Consider the following 27,744-nt stretch of genomic DNA (forward strand, 5'->3'; position numbering starts at 1 on the left):
GAGGGACAAACGGCAGTTTCACAAAGTTGAAAATAAAGAGCAAAATCACAACTATAAAGTTAGAGAATAGTATAAGGGAACGTATCTGATGCTCAAAGAGATACATGTGCACATTTTAAATCTGGTGTATCCATTTTGCATCTAACAGCAACACCAATTTTGTGAACAACTCCTTCTACCTTCCTCCCCTGATGGGAGGGGTTCTTCGTAAAATTGCTGGTGTCGTTGAATGCAAGATGGATGCATCAGATTTAAAATATGCACCGTACCTCTTTAGCAACAGATACGTTCCCGTATTATAATCACAAATCACAATTGTCCCATTAAAAAAATCGTCTGTTCCAAACATATTGACCATTGATCTAGCCCGTCCGAAGGAACCACTTCACACTACTCTCCGCGGCTCTGCCGTCCGTTCTCCTCTCGCCGCCGCCGGCCGCGCCTCCACCCTCGCGGCACTCGCATGGCGGCGCCGGCTCTCCGTATCACTGCGCGGCTGGGACTTGCACTTGACGGTGCCACCGCCGCGAGACGGCGCGAGGCCTCGGCGCCTGTGGCGGTGCCGGCCGCGCCGTGGCTGAAGAAGGCGGCGGTCCGGTGTCAGCGAGCCGTCGGTGCCGCTGTTGCCGAGAAGAAGGATGCGCCGGTATCGGTTGCGCAGGATAGAAGCGGCGACGGGGGCGCGGCGCCGGAGCTCACCGTCGTGATGAAGTTCGGCGGGTCGTCAGTGGCCTCGGCCGAGCGGATGCGGGAGGTGGCAGACCTCATCCTCAGCTTCCCCGAGGAGCACCCGGTCGTCGTGCTCTCAGCGATGGGAAAGACCACCAACAAACTCCTCATGGTATTCTACTACACCACTGGTGCCTGGCTTCATTACCTTCGATATGCGAGGTGTTAAATTTTGTGAGGAATCCTATACGGCTATACTACTAGGATCGAGATTTTGGTTGCAGGCTGGGGAAAAGGCAGTGGGCTGTGGTGCGACCAACGTCTCGGAGCTTGATGAGCTCTCCTTTGTAAAGGAATTGCATCTTGGGTATGGTCATGTGGATTGTCAGTGCCTTCTTTACTTGCATCCACTGGATTTGTTTGGAATACTTTTGACTGATTCTACTGTTTTACCTTCTCTAGGACGCTTGATCAGCTTGGGCTAGATAGATCAATTGTTTGTGGTAAGATGTTTCTCGTTTTGCCAAATGCTTCTCATAGTCTTCTTTGACTGTTTGCGTTTCATGTTTTCAGGGTTACAAAACATGTTAAATTAATTTGTAATGTGTTCATGTTCACCCGTTCACCCACACCAAATTTCTCTGAGGATATGTCTCCACATAGGGTATGAAAGTGGGGATTAGTGTATCATATGGCTTAATTGCTATATGGGTTCACTTCAAATGATGTAACCTTTGATTCACTGTATTAAAAAGAATCTAGCAAACATGTTTCTGACAACAAAGCAATGTTCATGCACATAGATGAACTGATGATGTAGTTTTCAAGCTTATGCATATGTTTTAAGTTTTTTGTTTAGATAACTTCATGCTTTCTGCTACATGAATATTTCACTATCCAGCCTTTGCCTGTGGTGCTGGTAATATTTCTTGATTCTGAATGAACAATACCACTTCCAATTTGAAATCTTGTAGGTTTGTTGGATGAACTTGAACAACTTCTTAAGGGAATTGCTATGATGAAAGAGCTGACTCTTAGGACACGAGATTATCTAGTTTCATTTGGTGAATGCATGTCTACAAGAATATTTGCTGCACTTTTAAACAAAATTGGAGTAAAAGCTCGGCAGGTACATTCTTGAGTCGATTGCATTTTGGATGGTTTTTCTAGTGTTTCAATGTGTCCATGTTACTTAGCTTAATGCCATGCAGTCTAATTGTAAATTCATTATTGCATTGCATATAGTATATTTATACAGATACTGCTAATACGTGTTCCCTGATTCTATTTTCTTCTAGTAGATTATTTGTCTATGTACAGGAAATTCTTCAGGTAAAGCATCAACCAAGTAGATATCTAGTCAAAGTTTCTGATTCTTGCTTCATTGCAGTATGATGCATTTGATCTTGGCTTTATAACTACCGATGATTTCACAAATGCGGATATTCTGGAAGCAACTTATCCTGCTGTTGCAAGGAGGCTACATGTGGAATGGATTAATGATCCTGCTATACCTATAGTCACTGGCTTTCTTGGCAAGGTTCCATAATTCACATTTCATTTGTGGGGTATCAATGCTCCATTTGTCCTTGTGTTTTTTCCTTTGTTGTAATGTTCACACTTCATGCACTTAAAATTGCAGGGATGGAGATCTGGTGCAATAACTACCTTGGGCAGGGGTGGTAGTGACTTGACAGCTACAACCATTGGCAAAGCCTTGGGATTAAGAGAAATCCAGGTTTGTAATTGTTTTCCTAGGCTGTCTTATTCCTCCATGGGCCAATCACTGTTTGGTTCAAGCCTCAAAAAGTGACCAGTTTAATTCATTTGACAGTGCAGGAGTTACTATCCATTGGCCCAATGTTGACTGCAAGTGCATAAAGTTTGATAGTTCCTTATCATTTTTAATATGAGATACTGTAACTACGGCTTTCCTTTTGTTTTTCTGGTTAAATTTGGTATCCTAGCATCAAAGCATTAAAATGAAGTCGTTAGTTTAGGATAAATTTGTAATTATTTATATAACCCCATGAACTTCTTTTCATCTCAACTTTTCCTCATAGCATCATATCTCGTACATGGATGTGTACTCATTAAATGAAATATAGTAAGTTTAGGGTGAAAACTATGTTTATGTTTGACATGGTAGATGTAAAACGTTGTTTCATTTTAGGGAGTATGGTAGGGAACCCTAATGTGAAAAGAACATAAGTTTTCCCTCTAAAATTTATAACAACCGAGAAAGAGAGAGAGAGAGAGAGAGAGAGAGAGAGAGAGAGAGAGAGAGAGAGAGAGAGAGTAAACTCGGCCTGACAGGGTATGCTCCAAGGGTTTAGCTATTAAGGTAGAAGAACTCAGCCACGCAGGCCGAGAAAACCCCCGAACCCCAACTTTGGGCTAGTTTGGGAGCAAGGGGATTTGAGGGGATTGAAGGAGCTAAAATCCTCTTCCTATTTAAAATTAAATGGAAAGGGGATTTTAGCCTCTTCAATCCCTTCAATTCCCTTGCTCCTAAACTAACCCTAAATTCGCTCCCAAAGGGAGGTCTACTAAAGCACTTGCAATGACTAGACTAGATGCTCTTTTGCACAACAAAGATAGTACTTCGTTGCTAATTTATTTATGTTCCTGTGTAGTTGACTTATAACATTGATCTTGTTTCTCATAGGTTTGGAAAGATGTTGATGGTGTTTTAACATGTGACCCAAATATCCATCCTAAGGCAAAACCTGTGCCATACTTGACATTTGATGAGGCAGCTGAACTTGCCTATTTTGGAGCGCAGGTATGTGTTGTTATCCATTAAGGAAAATATTGACAAATGAACTACTTTGATGGATCTCGGTTATACATTGTGGTCTAGTTTTTTAGCTTAGCATTTTACTGAGTCAATGGTTTTTATGATATTTATTTATTGATTTGGTTTACATCAATTATTACTTTTAGGTTTTGCATCCACAATCAATGCGGCCAGCTAGAGAAGGCGATGTACCTGTGAGGGTTAAGAATTCTTATAACCGTCGAGCCCCTGGTACCCTTATCACTAAAGCAAGAGATATGAGTAAGGTTTGTTACTTGGCTAAAGTCTAATCTTAGACGTGTCTACTTGTTCTTGCTCTCTAATCCAAATATTAACACATTCTATTCTAGACTGTTTTGACTAGCATTGTTTTGAAATCAAATATTACAATGCTTGATATAGTCAGCACACGCATGCTTGGCCAGTACGGGTTTCTAGCTAAGGTACAACTATTCATAGGCTACTTTCCTTGAGTTTACTATTTTTATTTCAATCTTTGGTTGTAACTTTACCAATTCAGGTTTTTTCGATATTTGAAGACTTGGGCATCTCTGTTGATTGTGTGGCTACCAGTGAAGTCAGCATATCTTTGACACTGGATCCATCGAAACTATGGAGTTGTGAATTGGTTCAGCACAAAAATGTTTGGGCATCAATTTATTCATTGTTAATTTCTTGTTCATGACTATATTTCGCCAAGATTTATTTTTTTTTCTTAATCCGCGTTAACTAGATAAAGATAGCACTTTGCTTCAAGTTTTCCTTGTCTTCTTTTTAGAAAAAAAACTAACTGTATTATTTTCTCAACTGATGTTATGTGAGCTTGACTTGAACCTATAGTAGCACCCTAGGATTCACATCCTGCCATTGGTGCCTCGTAGGGACAGTTTTTTTTTTCTTGAACATAGAGGAGAGCTGTCTATCATTATATTAAAGAACATGGTTAGGAAACTTTACACACACATTTGGTTACAAGATCACCCTTGAAGCCAAAGATAACTAAACGACCTTGACTAACAGGACTTTGGTTACTTGTGGTATTAGACTGTTATTTGGCTGGGTCATAATCCATATTCTTGCAGGATGGATTCATTTTATTAGCAGCTCTATATAAAGAAATATTTGTCACTATATTAAAGAAAAAGGCATTATATATGATTATGCGCATTTCTCAATTCCTCTTCAACACTTTGACCTCATTTACAACCCTAGAAGCAATACACTAATGCACACAACACACGATCATCAGGATCTGGAAGGAATCAACAAGTGTGAAATATTTTCCTTTGTACTCAATAAGAGACATGTTTCTAAGAATTTAAGTCCTTTGTAATATGGAAAATTTTCGATATTGTTAAATGACAATTGACTGAGGCCAGAGTTGGTTCATTATAGCAGATGATGATGATGCATCTTGGCTTTCGTTCAAAAAAAAATGATGCATCTTGGCAAATTTAATTTTGACCTTTCTATATACCAGGAACTTGATGATGTCATTGAAGAGCTTGAGAAGATAGCAGTTGTTCATCTACTGCAGAACAGGTCAATAATATCTTTAATTGGAAATGTGCAGAGGTCGTCTTTGATTCTTGAAAAGGTAGGTGCATTTCACCTAAGCTTCATGATTGTTAAGATCCTAGAATGCTGCAATCACAATCTTCAAAGTTGAGCTATGAACTTACAATTTGAGGAAGTGTGGACAGAAGCGTAAATGATCATGCAATACTGTGTTTGCAATTGACATCCACTGCTGCACGGCAGGCTTTCAATGTTCTACGAAGAAACGGTGTCAATGTCCAGATGATATCGCAAGGGGCGTCCAAGGTACTTCTTTTCTCTCATGTTTGATGGGGACACCGCACCTGTTCCGAGACTTTAATCTGACACATCGGCTGCACCATCCTTACACAGGTGAACATTTCCTTGGTGGTCCATGACAGTGAGGCAAAACAGTGTGTTCAAGCCCTCCACTCCGCGTTCTTTGAGAATGGTTTCTTGTTGGAAGCTGATGAGTTGGATGTTCTGCATGATGGCTTTACATCGCATTCCAATGGCACAATCCACAGCCATTAGCCGAGGATTTGATATTCATCTGTTTGGCTACTGTAGTGCCACTTGTGATCAAATCCTGATCTTTGGTCGATATCTAATGTTTTTATGAGGCTACGAAGGATTCGGCTTTAGAGCTACTACCCATCAGAAGTCTAGGAATTTGTTCAGAGCCACTACTTAGGATTTTGGTTAGAGATTAATGATACTGTTTGGTTTTCTGTACAATTGATTGAAAGTATATACTTAGTTATCTTGGCCAACCTATCAAACCACGGAGGATGCAAGCGGATTTGTCCGTAAACCTTTAAGGTTAGTTTGGAAACCTCATTTTTGCAAGGGAAATTAGTTCATTTTTTTTTGTGAAAATAGGAATCCCAAAATGGAGTTTCTAAACTAGCCATAATTGTTACATGTTACTACATAAGCCACAAAAAAAAGGCCTGTTTATGGGGTCAAGCCCGATTGCATTTCACGGAATTGAAGTACTAGCACTACGAATTTGTTCCACAAGATCTACCGCCTGCTTGATCGGTACTGATGTATTTTAACCTGAAGTATGTAGTGATGCTGGCTTGCCGCAATTCCATTTCACGATGACAATTTGTTGCTGTCGACCAAATCACAATAGTAAACTAGTTATTCATGCATCGCTACTGTTTCTGTATATTACATAGATAGATATTGCTTAAATGATATAGTTATTTAAACATGATCTAAACCCATATATTAGATAAGTGTAAATAGTACGAGGTGTGAGGTCAGACAAGATAAAGTTTTTTCTCTCGTTTTTTTTTCCACGCTAGCGAGATAGGGAACAATGAACGAGGAGGTACTGAGGTACTGGACTATAGATAGCTAAATCGGAGGTGTCTAACAGGCCGGCTTAAGGCAAGACCTAATTAGGGAGTGTTTGGTTAGAGGGACTAAAGATTAGTCTCCAGTTTTTAGTCTTATTTAGTCCCTTTTTTGTCAAACACTAAGACTAAAATATGGACTAAAATGATTTAATCTTTAGTCCTTTGCATATGTGCTAAAAAGGACTAAACCATATTAATTCCACATTTACCCCTTATTTAGTTCAATTGTACTAATAGCAGGAGAATGTTAAAGACTATTTTAGTCTTTTTATGAGTCATTTATTATATTATTACTATTTTTAGCCCCTAAAACCAAACATGTTAGGGACTAAACTTTAGTCTCATAACTAAACTTGAGTCCCTAGACTAAAGGGGTGTTTGGTTTATAAAGACTAATGTTTAGTCCCTATATTTTATTTCATTTTAGTTCCAAAATTACTAAATATAGAAACTAAAACTTTATTTTAGTTTCTATATTTAGCAATTTATATACTAAAAAGGAATAAAATAAAGGGACTAAACATTAGTATGTAGAAACTAAGAAACCAAACATGATCTTAATAGTGCCACAGTTTAATCCGACACAATGTAAAGTGGCTTTGTGCCGCCCTGGGCTGCCTTCTCGGTCTATAGTGTTTATAATATCCATCCTTATTTAGCACAAAAATAACAAGAGGCACATTGGTTAGGTTGTAGATGCTCGTTTCTACTGGCTAGGGAGTGATCCCTCGTGACCTCGTCATTTTTGCGTAAGTGGAAATAGTTTTTTACTTTCACAGTTCTCAGGTGGGAAGCAAGCACGTATGAGATAGGTGACACACGACCATTTTCCCACTTTAATATAGTACATATTGTTGGATTTATGGGCTAAATCCAATTAAGAAATTCAATTAAATACTAAAAAAAATCTCAAAAGCCCATATATGGGTATGGCTAGAGAATTGTGGAACTATCAGTACCATATTGCTAGTCCAAGTGGAATGGAACTAGTTTAAATATGGAGGCTACACTCACTCACCAAGTCACGGATGAGAGGAGAGAGTGTGGAGAACCACACGCGCGCTCGCTCTCCTCGCCCAGGCGCACGACATGCGCGTGAATGGTCCGCCGAAATCCGGCTCCTCGCCTTTTCGCGTGCAGATCGGATCGCGGATAGCTATCGGTTCGCGGACTCGACCCTATATAAGGCGCCTGGCAGCCAGCATCAAACTCATCTCATCACGAGTTAGGTTTTCGCCTCTGCTCACAACTGTGCCGCCATCGTAGTTCTCTTCATCCTGACCGCCGACGTGCATCTGTGCTCGGGAGAGCATGTCTCCGGAACTCTTCGCCTTCGAGATCCTGCACCGGGAGAGGGCGAATAAGGTTTTTGGGAAGCGTTCTCACGCGACTGCTCGCGATCTTGTCGTCGACCCTGCTGCTTCGACGTCATCAACCCCGTTGCTTCAACGTTGTCGACCCGCGTCATCTACCAGTATGTCTGATCAGTACGCATCATCTGATTTGACTTTATACTTCGGTTCTTGTGATTTGATCATGATTTATATTTGGAATTTAATCTAGAAAATGTCTAATTATTCAACAATCCAAAAACCTTATTGTAGACAATTTCCTGGTTTAACTATGGCTGCTTTTGCTGACGCGCCGAAGCCAGAAAAATTCAATGGTATGCATTTAAGAGGTGGCAAGTCAAGGCCACGCTCTAGCTTACTGCTATGAACAATGAACACAAGAACACACAAAAAATTCTCCGCCTCCTACCTGGCACGCCAAATGTCGGAGAGGAAATTCTCTGGCCGGGTGGCGGAACGCACCCGCCCTAAATCCTAAGATGAGGAGGGGGCCTAAGCGTTTTGCCTGTCTGCTAGATGGACGATGAACACAAGAATACACAAGGGTTTAGAGTGGTTTAGGCCGCCGAAGCGTAATACCCTACTCCACTGTGTGTTGTATTGAGCTTGAGAGTCTGAGTCTAAGTGTGCGTGAGAGCGTGTAAGTGAGTCTGTGTGTGTCTTGAGTCCCCTGAGGATTTCTGCGTTTGCCATCTCCACTTGGCCGTTGCTCCTTGGATGAGCTACGGACGCAAAGCAGAGCTGGGTGCCGATGTCCTCGCAATACTCCTGGAAGATCTGACTTGTAAACTGGGTCCCGTTGTCCGTAATGATACGGCTTGGGACCCTAAATCTATAGACGATCGACTTGAGAAAAGCGACAGCAGCACCCTGGGTGATATTGACCACAGGGGTGGCCTCTGGCCACTTTGTGAACTTGTCGATGGCGACGAAGAGGAACCGGTACCCGCCGACGGCCCTGGGGAATGGTCCCAGGATATCCACCCCCATACGGCGAATGGCCAGGAAGGTGGAATCATCTGCAGAGCCTGAGCTGGTGTGTGTATCTGCTTTGCGTGGAACTGGCACGCCTTACAGGACTTTACCATCTCAGTTGCATCCTGAAGAGCGGTTGGCCAGTAAAAGCCATGTCGGAAGGCCTTACCGACCAGCGTGTGGGATGATGAATGACTTCCGCACTCTCCTCCATGGATCTCCGTGAGCAACTCACGACCCTCCTCCTGGGTAATGCACCGCATGAGAATGTCGTTGGCGCCACGGCGGTAGAGATCCCCTTCCACCACCGCGTAGCATTTAGCCAACCGCACTATGTGCTCTGCGGACACATGGTCTTCAGGAAGGATATTTTCCTTCAGGTAGTCCCGGATCTCGGAGATCCATGCATCGGGACCAATCTGAGATATTGGCTGTGGCGTTAAGGGACTGGCAGGATCTCCTATAGCACACAGTCTTCGGTGGGTTCTGTAGATGGGATGCCACCGGGACCGCTAGCTTCGAGGTGCTAGTCTCGCCCCCTTCGCCCAGTTCGGCCGGCTGGGCGGTGGGTCTCAGCAGCCGTCTTTCGAAGACGCCCTCGGGCACGGGAGCCCAAGTTGATGCCCTTACGGAGAGGTCATCTGCCACCGAGTTGTTAGCCCGAGGAACGTGTTGCAGTTCCAGGACAGTGAAGTCCTTTTCTAGCTTCCTCACGTGAAGTAGGTACGCTGCGAGCCTGGGCTCGTTGTAGCTACACTCCCCGCGGACTTGCTTGATGATCAGCTAGGAGTCACCCTTCACCAGGAGCTGGCGAATCCCTAGGGATAGGGCCACCGACAAGCCGAAGATTAGTGCTTCGTACTCCGCCATGTTGTTGGTGACCTTGAACTCAAGGTGCACCATGTACTTCACTTGATCTCCGCTTGGGTCGATGAGGACCACTCCAGCTCTTCCAACTTGTTGACGGGTGGATCCGTCGAAGAAGAGCGTCCAGTGGGGCTCTGTGAAGATCGGACCCCTGGGCTCCACAGGTGTGGGGCCCGAATCGGGATCCAGACCCCCAGGAGCGCTCGGGGGAGGCGTCCACTCCACGATGAAGTCAGCCAGGACCTGGCTCTTGACAGCGTGGCGAGGCTGGAAGTCCAGCTGGAACTCAGCGAGCTCCGCTGCCCACTTGGCGATGTTGCCTATGGCGTTAGAGTTGTGGAGGATGGCACTTAACGGAAAGGAGGTCACCACCACGACCCTGTGTGCCTGGAAATAGTGGCGCAGCTTCTTGGACACAACAAGCACAGCATAGAGAAGTTTGTGCGTCTCATGATACCTGGTCTTTGCCTCATGGAGGACCTCGCTGACGTAGTAGACCGGCTTCTGAATGGTCCGGACCTCTGTAGCCGATCCCGAGCCTTCAGGTTCCTGGCCTTCTTGTGCCATCCTTTCGACGACCAGCACCATGCTCACCGCTTCCGCAGCTGCCGCGATGTATAAATACAACGGCTCCCCAGGCTCTAGGGCTACCAGTATTGGTAGGGACACCAGGTGCTGCTTCAACTCTTGGAAAGCTTGTTCTGCCTCTTCGGTCCAAGAGAACGGGCCGGACTTCCGCAACAGCTTGAAGAAGGGTAGCGCCCTCTCAGCCAGCCTTGAAATGAAGTGGCTAAGGGCGGCTAATGACCTCGTAAGCTTCTGGACGTCCTTGATACGGGCCAGAGGCCTCATTGCCTCAATCGCCTTGATTTTCTCTGGGTTTGCTTCAATGCCCCGGTACGAAACCAGGAACCCCAACAACTTCCCTGCGGAGACACCAAAGACGCACTTGTCCGGGTTCAGCTTTGTGCGGGTTGCCTGCAGCCTGTCGAAGACCAGGGTCATGTCTTCCACTAGGGTCGACCCTCTCTTAGTCTTGACTACGATGTCATCAACGTATACTAGACATCTGGATTTGATGGAAACCAGAATAAGCATCTAAGAAAGACAAAAGGTCGCACCCGGAGGTAGAATCCACGATTTGATCTATTCGCGGAAGTGGATATGGGTCCTTGGGATAAGCCTTATTAAGGCTGGTGTAGTCGATGCACATCCGAAGCTTCCCATTTGCCTTGGGACGATGATTGGGTTGGCCAGCCACACTGGGTGATGAACCTCTTCGATGAAGCCGACGTCTAGCAGCTTCTGGACCTCCTTTCGGATGAAGTCCTGCCGCTCGATGGACTGTCTGCGAGGCTTCTGACTCACCGACTTGGCGTCAGGGTTGATCTTCAGATGGTGCTCGATCACCTCCCTGGGGATCCCAGGCATCTGCGATGGCTCCCATGCGAACACGTCGGTATTTGCCTGGAGGAAGGCGACGAGCGCGAGTTCCTATTTCTCCTCTAGATCACCCTTAATGCGAGTGGTCTGGGGGGAATCCGTGCAGAGTCGGATGGCCTTGACGGGGACGTCGTCTGCTCCAGATGGCCGCACCTTTGGTACCTTGGTAGGTGCCTTGGTACCGGAGGTCGAGGGGTCCCCCCTCCATCGTCTGGGCGAGCAGTTTCCGCCGCCAGGGCGTGTAGCTTCTCCACAGCTGCAAGCGCAGCGGCGCGGTCGCCCCGCACGGTGAGGACCCCGGCCCGGGACGGCATCTTGAGGACCAAATACTCGTAATGGGCAATGGCCATGAACCGGTACAGGGTCGGCCTGCCAATGATGGCATTGAATGGGAGGTTAACCTCCGCAACATCGAACTAGACGTTCTCCGTGCGGAAGTTTTCCTCTGTCTCGAATGTAATCGGGAGCGTGATGCTCCCAAGGGGATACACCGGTTGCGCGTCCACTCCGGAGAATGGACGAGAGGGTCCCAGTCGGGACCCTGGGATCTGCAGCTGCCTAAACGCAGTGTGGCTGATGATGTTGAGTCTAGCCCCACCGTCGATCAGGACGTGATGCAGCTTGATGTTGGCAATGACAGGGGCGGTGATGAGCGGCAGCACGCTGGCCCCTGCCATGTTCTTGGGGCAGTCGGATGCCCCAAAGGAGATAGTTGTGCTCTGCCACCGCTGGTGTGGGGCTGCCTTTGGGACCCCTAGGGTCACTGACAGGACCTCGCGGCGCAGGGACTTCACGTTCTTGCGGGAGGTGAGCTTGCAGCTTCCGCCGTACATCACGTGCAGCTTCTTGCGGCGGTCGGTATCATCACCGGAGTCGGAATATCCAGTGAGGACGTCCTTGAGGACCTGCTCGAGGGACTAGTACCCGAGGTCCCGCTCTCCCGTGGCCACATCATCGCCGTCGACCCTCTCCTTGCTAGGCCAGCGATGAGGAGGGGAGCCATCCTTGGAGGACTGCTTGCGCCGCTCGCTGACGCGCTTCGTGAGCTTGATGATCTCGTGGCACTCGGCGGCGTTGTGGCGACTGTTGGGGTGCACAGGGCATGTGCCGCTGTTGCCTCCCTGTGGTCGTGGGTGCTTGTTGCGCTCGCTCCGGCCCCCAATCACGGCTGCGATGACCAGAGCAGCAGACGGCAGCCTCTCATGGCCGTGGTTCTTCTTCTTTTTGCCGTCTTGGGTGACGGCACCCGAGCCACCCATTTGGGCGACTCTGGTATGTGGTGCCGAGTGCCATCCACGGCCCTCGGCAGATCTGGCACACTTGTCGGCCAGAGCGAAGAGCGTGGTGACAGTTTCCACGTCATGCGTGGCCAACTTCTCCAGCATCTTTTCATCACGCACCCCCTGGTGGAAAGCAGTGATGATGGAAGCATCGGTGATACGGGGTATAGTCCCTCGTACCTTAGTGAAGCGGGAGATGAATGCCCGGAGAGTTTCCCCGGGTTCCTGCCTCACTGCATGGAGGTGAGCCTCCATACCATGCTGTTGATAAGTGCTAGTGAAGTTCGCTGTGAACCGCGTGCAGAGCTCTTCCCAGGAGTAGACCGATCCTAGGGTGAGGTTCATGAGCCAGGTCCGGGCTAGCCCAGATAAGGCTACATGGAAATATGTCGCCATTATAGCAGTGTCTCCACCTGCTGTCGTAATGGCGGTGATGTATACCTGCAAGAATTCCGATGGGTTTGACGTACTGTCGTACTTTTCCGGCAGGTGTGGTCGGAACTTGGATGGCCAAGTCGCCGCGCGGAGATGATCCGCTAGTGTGGTGCAGCCCACGCCGGCCAATGGGACACCCACCTAGATCCGGATGCCCATTGGAGTTTGCGGTGCAACCGCAGCAAAGTCGTAGTCGAGGTTGCAACCCTCAACGTTTTGACGGCGCTCACGCTCCCTCTCCAGAGAGACGCGGGCATCCTCACCCGCCCGCCTGCGGTTGAGTTTGGCTCGTAGGTCATTAGACCTCTCTAGAGAGACTGGAGTGTCCTCTCCCGCACGCCTACGGTTGAGCTCCGCTCGCAGGTCCTTAGTCGGTGTGGCCCTCACTGAGGGGGAGCACACTGACAACGACGCCTCATGTTGACGCCGGGACGACTGAGGCCTGGGCCTGGCTGAGCTAGAATGCACCATGCGAGCAGACGGTCGACACCGTCACGCCACTGCTTCATGGCCCCCGGCGAGGCCGTGGAGCTAGGAGGGTGGCGCAGCAATTCCCTGGCTGTAGACAGCGCCCTAGGCGCATCCTTAGACGCCCTGGATGTCTGTGCAGGAGTGTGCTGCCGTGCAGAGTGTACAACAGCAGCAGCACCAGGCGCAGGGCGGTTGGTGGCCCGAGGTGTGGAAGACGCAGCCTCTTCCTCCACTGGGAAGTCCTAGGGCATGAAATCATGGTGCTCGACGATGTGGACCATAGTGTCGAGCAGAAAAACAAGCAAAAACCTAATGCCAAGGCCCCTACCTGGCGCGCCAAATGCCGGAGAGGAAATTCTCTGGCCGGGTGGCGGAACGCACCCGCCCTAAATCCTAAGATGAGGAGGGGCCTAAGCATTTTGCTTGTTAGGTGGATTCAGGATGAACACAAGAACACACAAGGGTTTAGAGTGGTTCAGGCCGCCGTAGCGTAATACCCTACTCCACTGTGTGTAGTATTGAGAGCTTGTATGAACTTGTGAGTCTGAGTTGGGTCTGAGTGAATCTAAGAGAGTCTAAGTCCGTGTGAATCTGCCTTGTAACGTTGTGTGCCTCCCCTTTTATAGCTCAAGGGGGCACATACAAGGATACTGAGCCCCGACATGTGGGCCTAGGGGCAAAATGGAAGGAAGTAACTAATGCATGTAACACCTGTGCGATCTCCGAGCACCATAATGTCTGTAGTCCATATGATATTGATATGTCGTGGCTGCTTCCTCGGTAACGCGCGAGTGATGATGAGCATAGTGTATGCCGCAGCACGGGCGTACTGCCTGCCAGTGGAATGGACAGGCACGCCGCCTGCGGGTTGGCCTGGTCGCCGCCCATCTGCGGAGTGGACAGGGCTCATTAAATGCTGAGGCAGCACATTGTCTGCCAGTGGAATGGACAGGGCTCATTAAATGCCGAGGCGGCACATCACCTGCCAGTGGAATGGACAGGCGGCGCGTCTTATCCGCAATAAATGCAGAGGCCGCGCGGCCAAGAGGCCTTACGTTAGGCTCCGTCAGCTGGCTTACATCACGGGCGGTAGGCCACGTGGCAGCATCAGGTCTCCGCCTGAGCGGGGAGCAGAAGCGTACACGGTATGGTCCAGACACGTGTCGGCTCTAGACCCCCGCCTGGCCTTGATTAAGGCCTGGGTATCCTTTGTCCCAGAATCCCGGGACCCTGCTGTGAGTGGCCCGGACCCCACATAGAGGGGTCCGGAAGCCGTCCCAGGGTTCTGGATTGCACCCGTGGAGATCCTGGACCTTACCCGGAGGTCCATGCTGTATATACAGGGGTCCGGCGCTTTCCCATGGGGGTCCGGACTCACTATTGATACCTTGGAGTATATCATCTTCTCTGGCCACGTGGCAGCCCCGGAGCCGCCCACGTGGTGGGATCGGGTGTTGTTTACCACGCGACTAGAGATAGCCGCGTGGGCACCGCGTCTTCATACTGTAGTAAGGGGTACCCCTGTTTCAGGGTACCGACAATGTTCCATGTTAGTAAAGGCAAACCTGAGGGCTGACTAACTCCTGAACAGGAGAAAGAGTACGATCATGCCAATACTATCTGTATGGGAGCAGTTCTTAACGTCCTTGTTGACCGTCTGGTTGATGCTAATATACATCACATAGACGAGAAAGAGTTGTGGGATGCACTTACTACTAAGTATGGTGCATCAGATGCTGGCAGTGACATGTATATCATGGAGAGCTTTCATGATTATAAGATGGCTGATAATCGCTCTATTGTAGAGCAAGCTCATGAAATACAGTGTATAGCCAAGGAGCTCGACCACCTTAAGATAGTCCTTCCTGACCGATTTGTGGTTGGATGCATTATTGCAAAGTTGCCTTCTACATTGAGGAACTTCGCCACATCTCTGAAATATAAGAGACATGAGATATCAGTTGAAAATCTGATAGCGTCTCTGGATGTTGAGGAGAAAGCTCGGGCTAAGGACACGAGATCTAAAGGAGGCGAGGGCCACTCAAGCGCCAACATGGTTCAAAAGAACCACAACAAGGGCAAAGGCAAGACAAAACCTAACAAGCCCAACAAAACTACCAACTTCAAGAAGAAGAAGAACAAGGATGAACTGACATGTTTTGCATGTGGCGAGACGAGTCATTTTGCCAAGGATTGTCCTGATCGAGCAGATCGTCGTGGAAAAAAGGGCAATGTCAACACAGTGATCGCTAGCAATGAGGAAGACAAAGGGTATGATAATCTACCTTTCATCTTCTCAGTATTTCAATCACCTTGTTGGTGGCTTGATACTGGTGCTAATGTTCATGTGTGTTCTGACATTAATTTGTTCTCTTCTTATCAGGGTGCTCGGGATTCCTCGTCCTAATGGGGAATGGGTCATATGCTTCTGTTCATGGCATTGGCACAGTGGATCTGAAGTTTACTTCGAGAAAGATCGTGCAGTTGAAGAACGTGCAGTATGTCCCTTCTATACACAAGAATCTCGTTAGCGGAACCCTTCTATGTAGAGATGGGTTAAAGGTAGTTTTGGAGTCCAATAAATTAGTTGTGTCTAAGTCTGGACAATTTATCGGTAAAGGCTATGATTGCAGAGGCTTGTTCCACTTTTCTCTGTTAGATTTCAATAATAAGTCTGTGAACCATATTTGCGCTAATGTTGATGATCTTGCGAGTATTTGGCATTCTCGTTTGTATCATATTAATTTTGGCTCTATGTCTCGGCTTGCCACCATGAGTTTAATTCCGAATATCACCATAGTCAAAGGTTCTACCACGTAATGTGATAGAAATCACATCGAGAGAGATCGGTATGAGACCCGTATAAGTTGCCCTAGTGGAAACCCAGTCTATGTGATCGGAGATTCCATGAATTAGGACCTAGGAAGAACAAGCCATTGGTGAACTGAGGAGAGTAACATTTGACCATCTCTAAGTAAAGATGCAATACTCTCAAATGTTGTAAGGCAGGTTGGCTTTGTGCCTTAATGTGTTTTGTTGGCTTTTATTAGCGAAGATGTTGTCCTGTAGAACATTCTTGAAAGAACACACCTATATGAGTTAGACTGTCTAACGTCACAGTCTATGAGATCTGGGTGATCTCTAGTAAACTCATGAAGAGACCTTGGAGTATGACGTATATGCTCCACCCGAGAAGGGGACTACTGGTAGCCAGGTACTGGTTATGGCTTTAAGTGAAACCCATTCACACAAAACTTGCAATTCAAGGCATACTCCATTGTCCAAGTTATGGGTTGGTGTAGCTTGGAGTTCCAGGCTGAAGTTCAACTTAACAGTCTCTGCTGAAACACTAGTATATTAAACAGTAGTGAACAGTGGCAAAACTGCAGATGAGCATTTAAGATCTGGTGGGGGATTGTTGGATTTATGGGCTAGGCCCAATTGAGAAATTCAATTAAATCCTAGAAAAATCTCAAAAGCCCATGTATGGGTATGGCTAGGGAATGGTGGAACTATTAGTACTATATTGCTTGTCCAAGTGGAGTGGAACTAGTTTAAATATGGAGGCTACACTCACTCACCAAGTCATGGATGAGAGGAGAGAGTGTAGAAAACCACACACGCGCGCTCGCCTCGCCTCGCCTGGCCGGGCTGGGGCGGGGCGGGGCGAAGGGCGCGGGCACATGACATGCACGTGAATGGTCCGTTGAAATCTGGCCACTCGCCTTGCGGGAGCGTGGCTTCCTTTTGACGTTTTATTTTTTGTTGCTTGGCTATTAAGTTGAGAATCCTAATCGATCACTATAAGGATCTAAACTGAACGCGAGTTTTTCGCGTGCAGATCGGATCGCGGATAACTATCGGTTCGCGGACTCGGCCCTATATAAGGCGTCTGGCAGCCAACATCAAACTCATCCCATCACGAGTTAGGTTTTTGCCTCTGGGAGAGGGCGAATAAGGCTTTTGGGAAGCGTTCTCACGCGACTGCTCGCGATCTTGTCGTCGACCCTGCTGCTTCGATGTCATTGACCCTTCTTATCGGCGATTCGACCCCGGGGGGTCCTTGGACCGACGAGTAAATTGTCGCCGCGTGTCCCAGCCCAGATGGGTCGGCGCGAGACGGAGCACGAAGGGGGGAAAAGGGGGAGACAGGCAAAAGGGGAAACCCGCGGCCTTCGTGTTGTCCTGCGCCCAGGTCGGGTGCGCTTGCAGTAGGGGGTTACAAGCGTCCGCGTGGGAGAGAGCGAGGGACTTTACGCGTCGTCCCGTCCTCCCGCGTGGCCAACCTTCTCGTAAGAGAGCCCTGGACCTTCCTTTTATAGGCGTAAGGAGAGGGTTCAGGTGTACAATGGGGGTGTAGCAGTGTGCTAACGTGTCTAGCAGAGAGGAGCTAGCGCCTTAAGTACATGCCGTCGTGGCAGCCGGAGAGGTTTTGGCACCCTGTTCATGTGATGTCGTGGCCGTTGGAGGAGCGCTGGTCGAGTCCTTGCTGACGTCTCCTTGCTTCCGTAAGGGGCTGAGAGCCGCCGTCGTCATGGAGCACGCGGGGCGCCATCATTATTTGTTTACCGGGGCGAGCCAGATGGGACGCCGGTCTTGTTCCCCGTAGCCTGAGCTAGCTAGGGGTAGGGTAATGATGGCCCCCCCTGTGACGTGGTCGGTCCGAGCCCTAGGTCGGGCGAGGCGGAGGCTCCTCCGAGGTCGAGGTCGAGTCTGTCTTCTGAGGTCGAGGTCGAGTCCGAGCCCCGGGTCGGGCGAGGCGGAGACCGTCGTCTGAGGCCAGGGCTGAGTCCGAGCCCTAGGGTCGGGCGAGGCGGAGTTCGTCGTCTTCCGGAGCCGAAGCTGAGTCCGAGCCCTGGGGTCGGGCGAGGCGGAGTTCGTCGTCTTCCGGAGCCGAGGCTGAGTCTGAGCCCTAGGGTCGGGCGAGGCGGAGTTCGTCGTCTTCCGAAGCCGAGACGGGGGCTGAGCCCTGGGGTCGAGCAAGGCGGAGCTTCCTATGGCGCCCGAGGCCGGACTTGGCTGCTGTCAGCCTCACTCTGTCGAGTGGCACAGCAGTCGGAGCGACGCAGGCGGCGCTGTCTTCTTGTCAGGTCGGTCAGTGGAGCGGCGAAGTGACTGCGGTCACTTCGGCTCTGTCGACTGAAGAGCGTGCGTTAGGATAAGGTGTCAGGCGACCCTTGCATTAAATGCTCCTGCGATACGGTCGGTCGGTGTGGCGATCTGGCCAAGGTTGCTTCTCGGCGAAGACTGGGCCTCGGGCGAGCCGAAGGTGTGTCCGTCGCTTGAGGGGGCCCTCAGGCGAGACGTGAATCCTCCGGGGTCGGCTGCCCTTGCCCGAGGCTAGGCTCGGGCAAGGCGAGATCGTGTCCCTTGAGTGGACCGAGCCTTAACCTTAATCGCACCCATCAGGCCTTTGCAGCTTTGTGCTGATGGGGGTTACCAGCTGAGATTAGGAGTCTTGGGGGTACCCCTAATTATGGTCCCCGATAGTAGCCCCCGAGCCTCAAAGGGAGTGTTAATACTCGCTTGGAGGCTTTTGTCGCACTTTTTTGCAAGGGGACCGGCCTTTCTCGGTTGCGTTTCGTTCCGGTGGGTGCGCGTGAGCGCACCCGCCGGGTGTAGCCCCCGAGGCCTCGGAGGAGTGGTTTGACTCCTTCGAGGTCTTAGCGCGTTTCGTGATGCTTCGGCCGGTCTGGTCGTTCCCTCATGCGAACTGGCCGTAGCCCGGGTGCATAGTCGAGTCCCAAGTTCTCGGGCTGGTATGTTGACGCTGTCAACGGTTTGGCCGGAGCCGGGTTTGCGAGAGCAGCCCCCGAGCCTCCGCACAGAGCGAGAGGACGGTCAGGGACAGACTCGGCTTTTTACATACGCCCCGGCGTCGCCTTTCCGCAAGGAGGAGGGGGGAAAGCGCCATGTTGCCCTCGGAGGGCGCCGAACATGGTGTCTCCACTGAGTTTCTAACGGGTGATCCGAGTGGACGCCCGTGCCCCATTTGTTAGGGGTCGGCTAGTGGCCTGAAGGCGCGCTCCAAAAGTACCTGCGGGTGATTTGCCGGACCTGGTCCCCTTTTGACGGGGTCCGAGGGCTCGATGCCTCCCTCTGGTGGGATTCCATTACAAAATCATTCCCGTTGGTCTCGGAAATGTCCTAGGGTACCTCGGGAGCGTAGCCCGAGCCTTGGTTATGTATCGAACGTACCCAGGGTCATCCCTCGCTCTGCGTCTGAGGCGGCTGTCGAACCCTTCGGGGGCCAGCCTACGAACCCCTGATCAGTAGTGGGCGCGGAGCCCGAGTGGCCTGAGGCGGCCGTTGAACCCTTCCGAGGGGCCAGCCTTCGAACCTCTGACCAGTAGTGGGCACGGAGCCCGAGTGCTCTGAGGCGGCTGTTGAACCCTTCCGAGGGGCTAGCCTTCGAACCTCTGATTAGTAGGGGGGCTCGGGGCCCGCTTCCTTCGCGGAGAAGGATCCCTTTCGGAGTATCCCCTTTCCCGATCCCTGAGGCAAGAGAGAGAAAGAGGAAGTGGAAAAGGATATGAAATCGAATGACGTGGCACACCTTTTTTGATGCGGTCATTATGGCGGAGGTGAAGCGTTGCCTGCTTCGCGTGCCAAAGGTGTCGCCTGTCCTGCCGCAGAGTTAATGCGACGGGACGAATGGTTCACGGGGCGGCCGTTGTGCGTGCGCAAGCTGTTCGAGGAACGGAACACGGACACGTCGTCTTAACGCCATGGGAGAGGGTCCTCTCGCTGTCCCAGGAGGGGGCGTGAGCTTGCTGACGACGTGACGGCTGCTTCCGCCCGCCTGCCACCGCCATTACTGCCGGCCCATTTCTGGCCGTATCGACCGTCGCGCCTTCTCCCGCGGCTGACTGACCCATGACCGATGTGCTTGGTTGGCACTGTTGGGTCATGCGTAGGGTTGCCTCGAGTCGCGGCACCGGTTCCGCAGTCGAGGAGGCGCGGTAGTGGCGCGAGTGGCGGTGCAGTTTCTTGTACGTAGTAACCGGCGCGCCGATTACATGACGTGTGGGCCTGGGCCCTCATGCTGAACGCGTCGAAGTCGAAAGGGTGCACCCCCTTGGTGCGGTTGCATGCCGCCTGCATGGCGGTCCGCCCTTTCACCCGCTGGCCTGGGCGAAAGTGGGGGAATGCTCGTAACCGCTGGGCAGTTGCGCGCACCGCGCGCGGCGGTTTTGGCTCCTTCTGTCCTAGGCCAGTTTGCATGACACGTGGGACCCAGCCCCCGTGTCATAGGGGGAAGACCTTGGAGCGTGTTGGAGAAGACTCAGTCCGCGACGGCTGAGGACACAAGTGGGTAGAGTTGCCTTTAAAAGGAGGGTGACCCCCTTGGAAGGCAACCATGTCTTCGCACTCCCCTCATGCATCGCGTCCTTCCACCTTCCGAGCCCCCGGATGGGGAACACTCGTGTCGCTTTCGTCTTGCTGTCGTTGGAGGAACGCAACTTCGCGGAAGTTGGTACCTTTCAGCCATCGTTCGACTTCAAGGATTTTCATCAGGCAGCCCGGCTGCATCCCCTCGCCGGTGGTCACCCAAGACGGTGACCACCAGTTCGATGGTGGGGAGAAGCGAGCCGGGCTGCGATCTTGGTCCCGCCCTCAGCTTCAAGGATCTTCATCATCCTTGCTGGGGCGGAGAGCAAGGCGAGCCGGGGCTCTACCTCCTGCACAGGTCGGCCGACCACCTCTTCTTCCAGCTTCTGGTGGTGGAAACCATCCTCCAGCTCTGCGGAGGAGGCATCCTCCAGCCATGCCGGGGAAGGCGAACTGTTGCTGCCCAGCTAGGATGCAACATTCCATCCTCTATCCTCGCTTTCGTGGCGAGGACGGGAGTGAGGACCTGCCGGTGCGCTTTGGAGCGGCCTGCGCTTGCTGGTGCAGCGTTGGTGGACAAGCGGACGCCGCCGTTGGTGCTGACGTGGTGGTAGCTGGAGAAAGCTTCTCCGCCGCCAAGGCCGTCAGCGCCGCCTACGGACCGACCTCCATCTCTTTGGCTTTAATGTCTGGTTCGCATCCCCTAACTGGGGACGCGAACGAGAGCCTTCCGGTGGTTGTGTCCGTCCTGGGACCATGGCTGCTGCTGCAGAGGTCGCTGGCGAGTCGCCCGGAGCTTGTCACCCCGCAGGCTCTCCGGTGTGGAGGTTGTTCATACCCGCGGGGGCGGAACCAGAGTTCCGTTTGTAATGGCACCTTGAGTGCCGGTGTCTTGTTCATTGTGGCTGTCGGGGCCTGAACATGTATGTATTTTTGGCGTGAAGCCGTGTTTTTTCCTCATTTCGAGCACCAGGACTCGCCTGTCGGCTAACTGAACCGCTTCACCAAGTGTGAGTTGCCTCGTGCGAAGGTGACGAGTGAGGTATCCATATCCCGGAGGCGTAGGAGTCCCTCGGCTCGGTCGGTCTTGCCGCCCGAGGCTTCTCTTGCTTATTTAAAGGAACCCTCGTCCGCTCTTCGATGAGCCGGAGCCGAAGGCAGCGGTGTCAATGTGGACAGAGGCAGAGTTGGCTCGAAAAGAAGGCTTCGTCGGCCGGAGCCTGGCCGGGCCGTCCACTGGCGGGATCAGTGCCGGAGTCGAGTTGCCGAGGCCATGAGCCGGGCTGATGTCCTCGGGGGACAGCTGGATGAGGCTTCGGGGCGGCCGGCCGAGCCGTTTGCTCGGGCCGGGTTCCTGGAGGAGGCCCTGGCGACGATGGCCCGGGCGTGATGCTGACGTCGTCCTTCGGAGCGGAGGTCCTCCGACCGTGTTGCCGTCCGAGGCTCGGTCGGACTTTGCCGAAGGTGGAGTTGACGCCGAGGGTGCTGCTGCTCCCCCTCCGTCGACGTTTGAGCCTGTAGGATCGGTTCATCTTGTAGTGTGCGTATGTTTTCTGCGGCCGCCGAGGCCCAAACATACTGTCGTTGTGTTGTAAAGCTGCGTTTCTTTTCCTCTTGTTTCGAATATCAAGACTTATTTGTCGGTAACAGAATTGTTTGTTCGAGCGAGAGTTACTTTCCACAGAAGGTGATGAGTCAGGTATCCATATCCCGAAGGCGTAGGAGTCCCTCGGCTCGATCGGCCTTGCCGCTTACGTGTACTCTTACTCGTCCGTAGGATTCTTCTATCGATATAGTCGAGAAGGCACGAAAAATCGTTTCTGCAGAAAGGTTCCCGGGCATTAAGACTTGTTCGGTCAGCGTAATCGCTTATCCAAGCGTGAGTTACTTATCGCAGAAGGTGATGAGTGAGGTATCCGTATCCCGGAGGCGTAGGAGTCCCTCGGCTCGGTCGGCCTTGGCTGCTTACGTGTACTCCATCGTTTTCAGGATCCCACTTTCAAAGTAGTCCAAAATCACGAAAGACGTTCTGGCAGAAAGACCTTTTCCGAGGAAAATTTTGACGCAGAGGGGGTGCCCCCCTTCTAGCCCCCGAGGGAGGGTCAGGCTTTGCCGAGGCAAGGCTGACCCTTCCTTGATGGTTAGACTTTGTACGTGGACGAGGTGTACGAACGACTTGAAAGCATCTTAAGGGTAGAAGCGACGTATCTGTCGGATGTTCCAAGCGTTGCTGTAGACCTCGCCTTGACTGTTGGCTAGCTTGTACGTCCCGGGCTTCAGAACCTTGGCGATGATGAATGGCCCTTCTCAGGGAGGCGTGAGCTTATGCCGCCCTCGGGCATCTTGTCGCAGCCGAAGCACCAAGTCGCCCTCCTGGAGGTCTCGGGACCGAACCCCTCGGGCGTGGTAGCGTCGCAGGGACTGCTGATACCGCGCCGAGTGTAGTAAGGCCAAGTCCCGAGCCTCTTCCAGCTGGTCCAGTGAATCTTCTCGGTCGATCTGGTTGCTTCGATCGTCGTACGCCCTCGTCCTCGGGGAACCGTATTCTAAGTCCGTGGGCAAGATGGCCTCGGCCCCATAGACTAGAAAGAACGGTGTGAAGCCTGTGGCTCGGCTCGGCGTCGTCCTTAGACTCCAGACCACCGAGGGGAGTTCCTTCATCCATCACCTGCCGAACTTGTTGAGGTCGTTGTAGATCCTCGGCTTGAGTCCTTGCAGAACCATGTCGTTGGCACGTTCTACCTGCCCATTCGTCATGGGGTGAGCCACGGCGGCCCAGTCCACCCGGATGTGGTGATCCTCGCAGAAGTCCAGGAACTTTCTGCCAGTGAACTGGGTGTCGTTGTCGGTGATGATGGAGTTCGGGACCCCGAAGCGATGGATGATGTTGGTGAAGAACGCCACCGCCTGTTCGGACCTGATGCTGTTTAGGGGTCGGACCTCGATCCACTTGGAGAATTTGTCGATGGCGACCAGCAGGTGCGTGTAGCCCCCAGGTGCCTTCTGCAAGGGACCGACGAGGTCTAGACCCCACACAGCAAACGACCAGGTGATGGGTATTGTCTGTAGAGCCTGAGCGGGCAGGTGGGTCTGCCTTGCGTAGAATTGACACCCTTGGCAGGTGCGGACAATTCTAGTGGCGTCGGCCACCGCGGTCGGCTAGTAGAAACCTTGTCGGAAAGCGTTTCCAACAAGGGCTCGAGGCGCTGCATGATGACCGCAAGCCCCCGAGTGTATTTCTTGTAATAACTCCTGACCTTCGGCGATGGATATGCATCGCTGGAGGATGCCTGAGGGGCTGCGGTGGTAGAGCTCCTTTCCGTCCCCAGCAAGACGAACGACTTGGCGCGTCGCGCTAGTCGCCGAGCTTCGGCTCGGTCGAGGGGCAATTCTCCTCGGTGGAGATATTGCAGGTACGGGGTCTGTGGAGGATAGATATCCCCTGGGTCCACTAAAGAAGTAAAAGGCCTCACGAAAGGCCCAAGGGCCCAATAATTCGTAAGGTCGTTCTTTCGTGGGCCTGGGGGGGAACAACCAGCAAGTGAGAACGATATGAGGCCAGATTGGTGCAAACCTGGATGGCCCACATCGTCAGGCAAGCGACTGCAACGGAGACCCGACTTTCCCGCGCTGGAGCTCCCATACAACGGAGCCGTGCGAGGATAAGTCGGCGAGGATCATGCGGGATAAACTCGAGAGGTTCACTATCTTTTAGTTACTTGTTGTTATCATATCCAAGTGTATTGCCCCACGGTCGAGTATATAAGGCCTAGGGGGCACCCCTTCAGGACGATCGACCCTTTACTTAGCCACCCACGTCAACTCTCTGTATTCTCAATCCAGAGAGCCCTCTTGTAACCTCATTCACCAAGCATACTCATCAGGACGTAGGGTGTTACGCATCTCTAAGCGGCCCGAACCTGTAAACCTTGTCCATTGTCCCTCGTGCGATCGGCACGAACCATTTTGCTACAGTTGTCGACACCGTCCTACTCCTAAAACACCTTGAGGGGTAACCCCGGGTGTGCGGTCGGACCCAAAACACCGACAGCTGGCGCGCCAGGTAGGGGGTGTGTCGACGATCCAAGCTAGCTCAATGGCCGTCACTTTCCACAGCAAGATCGCCGTGCGTCCCGGATCTGTATTCTGCTTCGGGACAATCTCGTCCGTAGTGGATGAAGAAGGAATTCTACACCGCCTCGCAGATCTGCCGGAACAGAGATCTCCTCCAACCAACTCCGAAAACGCTGGAAAGACGCTACCTCCGGCTCTTCGGAAAAAGATCGTCTCCGGGGAGGCTGGAGCTAGAGGCTCGCTGACCCAGAAGACTCCGCTGTCCACTTCTCCGACGAAAGAATGGACGCGGGTCGTGAGAAAGAAGGAGACCAGGGCGAGGCAAGTCGTTCTTCCCGTTCCTCCGGCCTCAAAGGAGAACGGAAAGAAAATCGCCGCGACAGCAGTACCGTTCTACCCCGACGTCCTCTTCATTGGGAGAGCAGAGTCGCCCGCCGTCTCTGACGATGAACCGACCGCGCCTGGAGAAGAACCACCTCAGCGAGAATCCCGCCGACGAAGAAACCGACGCAGGAACGTTCGGCGGCATCACGCAGCTGGAGAACGGGATCCGGAGCAGCCTGTCTCGCGAGACGAGGTCTCAGAGATAGGAGAAACTCCGGAAGAACACGTCTTCAGGGAACGAAGGAACTCCCGACGACGTGATTGCCGGCGGACTCAGGAGCAGGCCGAGCAAGATGCAAGGCAACGACGCGAGAATCCGCTCTTCGGGCGCAACCTGAACCCCGACTTTGCCCGAGCTATGAACACGCCGAGCGAAGTCGGAGGCGTTTTAGCTCGGATAGCTGACGGTCTTCCTCGGACTCCCGACGCCGAAGGATACCGACGCCTGTTCACTCAGGCGGCCAACCATCTTCTACCGCTCGCTCACCCGCCGAACGATTTGCGACACGCCATCAACAGTCGCCGAGACGCGCGAAGCTCTATCAATGCTTCGCGCGAACGGCGGCATGAGAACGAAATTCGCCGTCGGGAGGAATATGACCGAGATCATGGCTTCCCGACTCAAAGCCAGGCCACCCGAACTGAGTCGGCAACAGCTTCAACTGGTGGTACCACCCGGGGACGGTCGAGGAACCACCACCGCCACTCCCCTCCCCGGGACAGACGTCATCTCCGACGACAGGAGGACACATGCGGAGTATCCGCCCTTACTCCGCGCCTTAGGGCCATCCAATGGCCTCCCAACTTCAAGGTATCCAATGTCGACAAATATGAACCTAAGCAGGATCCAGGGGGTTGGTTAGCCGTCTACACCACCGCTGCTCGAGCTGCCGGAGCATCCGAAGACGTCATGACCGCGTATCTGTCCATCGTCCTTGGGCAAGATGCGCTGCAGTGGCTACGACATCTACCCCGACACTGCATCGACGACTGGGGAGACTTCAGTCGACGTTTCACCGCCAACTTCTAGTCTCTCTCCGACAAGCCAGCGCAACCATGGGACCTCAAATCCATCAAGCGCCGGGGGGATGAGACTCTCCGGTCATACCTTAAAAGGTTTCAGACCATGAGAAACCGCATCCCCGAGGTCACGGAGGCGGCCGTGATCGAGGACTTCTACAGAGGATCTAACGACTCGGCTTTCGTCCGAGCCATACTACAAAAGGCGCCGACTACCTCCGAGGAGCTGTTCCGGGAAGCCGACCTCTACATCACCGCCGACGAGCGGGCCCAGGATCTCATCGGAGGAGCAAAGCCTGCACCGGCAGCACCACGACGTGACGCGAACCAGCCATCCGACAAACGCTGGGAGAAGAGGCCTCGTGAAGAGGTACACACTGCCGGACCACCCGCCTCTCGCGCCCGAGGAGGGCCTCGAGGAGGCGAGCGCACGCTGGACGACATCCTCGACGCCCAGTGCCCGTACCATAAGGACATGCGCCACACTCTCCGCAACTGCCGGGATTTCAAGCACTCCGTCGGGCATGGCCGACCCTTCCAACCCTTACCACCTCCTCCGCCGAGGGGAGGACCAGGTGAACCACGACAGCCCCATCAGCCGGAGGAGGGAGGAGGAGGAGGAGCTTTCCCGCGCGTTGACAGGGAGGTCAACGTCATCTTCGGCGGACATGGGTCGCAGGAGAACAAAAGACAACAAAAGCTCAACGACCGCCAGATACTGGTGGCGACCACCGGCCCTCCCGCCCCATACCGGTGGTCGGAGCACCCAATTACTTTCACTCGGGAGGATCAATGGCTCAACTTTGACCATCCAGGCAAATACCCGCTCCTCGTCGATCCGGTGATCCGAGAGAGCCGGGTAAAGAAGGTGCTAGTGGACGGGGGGAGCAGCATCAATGTCACCTTCCCCCGTACGCTCCAAGGCTTGGGAGTTCACCTCAAAGAGCTCCACGAGTCAGACACTCCTTTCTTCGGCATCGTGCCGACGGAAGGGGAATACCCGCTGGGCCACATCTACATGCCGGTCACCTTCGGGACTCCGGATAACTACAGAACCGAGTTCCTGAGGTTCGAGGTGGCGAACTTCGACTGCGGGTACAACGCCATCATCGGAAGGCCGGGGCTAGCCAAATTCATGGCCATCCCGCACTATACCTACATGATACTGAAGATGCCAGGACCGCAAGGAATCATAACTGTGCGCGCCGACTTCCAAGGCGCCGCAGAATGTTTCCGAGTGGCCATCCAAGCAGCCCTCACCACCAAGCCGTCGACGGTTCCTTCTACGCCGGCGAACTCTAAGCCTGAGGAAGACCTCGCCGTACCGGCAAACGAAGCTCAGGCCGCGACCTCTATGCGGCCGACTGAAGAAACCAAGCGAATCAACCTGGGGTTTGCTGATGAGCGCAAGACGGCCATCATCAGCTCCAGTTTGAATGACAAATAGGAAAGCACGCTCGTCCAGTTCCTGCAAGATAACCGAGACGTATTCGCATGGCAACCTGCGGATATGCCGGGAGTCCCGAGGGAGTTGGCCGAGCACAAATTGAAAGTCTATCCTCAGGCGAGGCCGATCCGGCAAAAGCTGCGTCGTTTCACGCCGGACAAGAGAGAGGCCATTCGTGCCGAGTTAGCTCGCTTGGTCGCGGCCGGATTTATTAGAGAAGTATTACACCCCGAGTGGTTAGCCAACCCTGTTCTTGTACTCAAAAAGAATAAAGTGGATTGGCGCA

General features: G+C 52.1%; 1 protein-coding gene across 1 annotated transcript; it reads left to right on the forward strand.

Moving 5' to 3' along the window:
• The first annotated feature begins 393 nt into the window (after positions 1-393).
• LOC100136881 (monofunctional aspartate kinase 2) lies at positions 394-5,787 on the forward strand. Its single transcript, NM_001319701.1, has 13 exons — positions 394-841; positions 954-1,036; positions 1,132-1,172; positions 1,644-1,798; positions 2,060-2,209; positions 2,312-2,407; positions 3,338-3,454; positions 3,616-3,735; positions 3,820-3,912; positions 3,990-4,112; positions 4,950-5,066; positions 5,231-5,293; positions 5,381-5,787. The coding sequence occupies exons 1-13, from the start codon at positions 464-466 to the stop codon at positions 5,540-5,542; spliced, it is 1,698 nt and encodes a 565-aa protein (NP_001306630.1). The 5' UTR covers positions 394-463; the 3' UTR covers positions 5,543-5,787.
• Positions 5,788-27,744: the final 21,957 nt, after the last annotated feature.

Source organism: Zea mays, chromosome 2, assembly GCF_902167145.1.
Source record: "Zea mays cultivar B73 chromosome 2, Zm-B73-REFERENCE-NAM-5.0, whole genome shotgun sequence".
Classification (NCBI taxonomy): Eukaryota; Viridiplantae; Streptophyta; class Magnoliopsida; order Poales; family Poaceae; genus Zea; species Zea mays.

Excerpts from the sequence above, each read along its gene's own strand:
- LOC100136881 (NM_001319701.1), top strand. The coding sequence starts at position 464 with ATGGCGGCGCCGGCTCTCCGTATCACTGCGCGGCTGGGACTTGCACTT. Across the intron at positions 2,210-2,311 it reads TCACTGGCTTTCTTGGCAAG|GGATGGAGATCTGGTGCAAT; the intron begins GTTCCATAATTC and ends TTAAAATTGCAG. Across the intron at positions 5,294-5,380 it reads TATCGCAAGGGGCGTCCAAG|GTGAACATTTCCTTGGTGGT; the intron begins GTACTTCTTTTC and ends ATCCTTACACAG.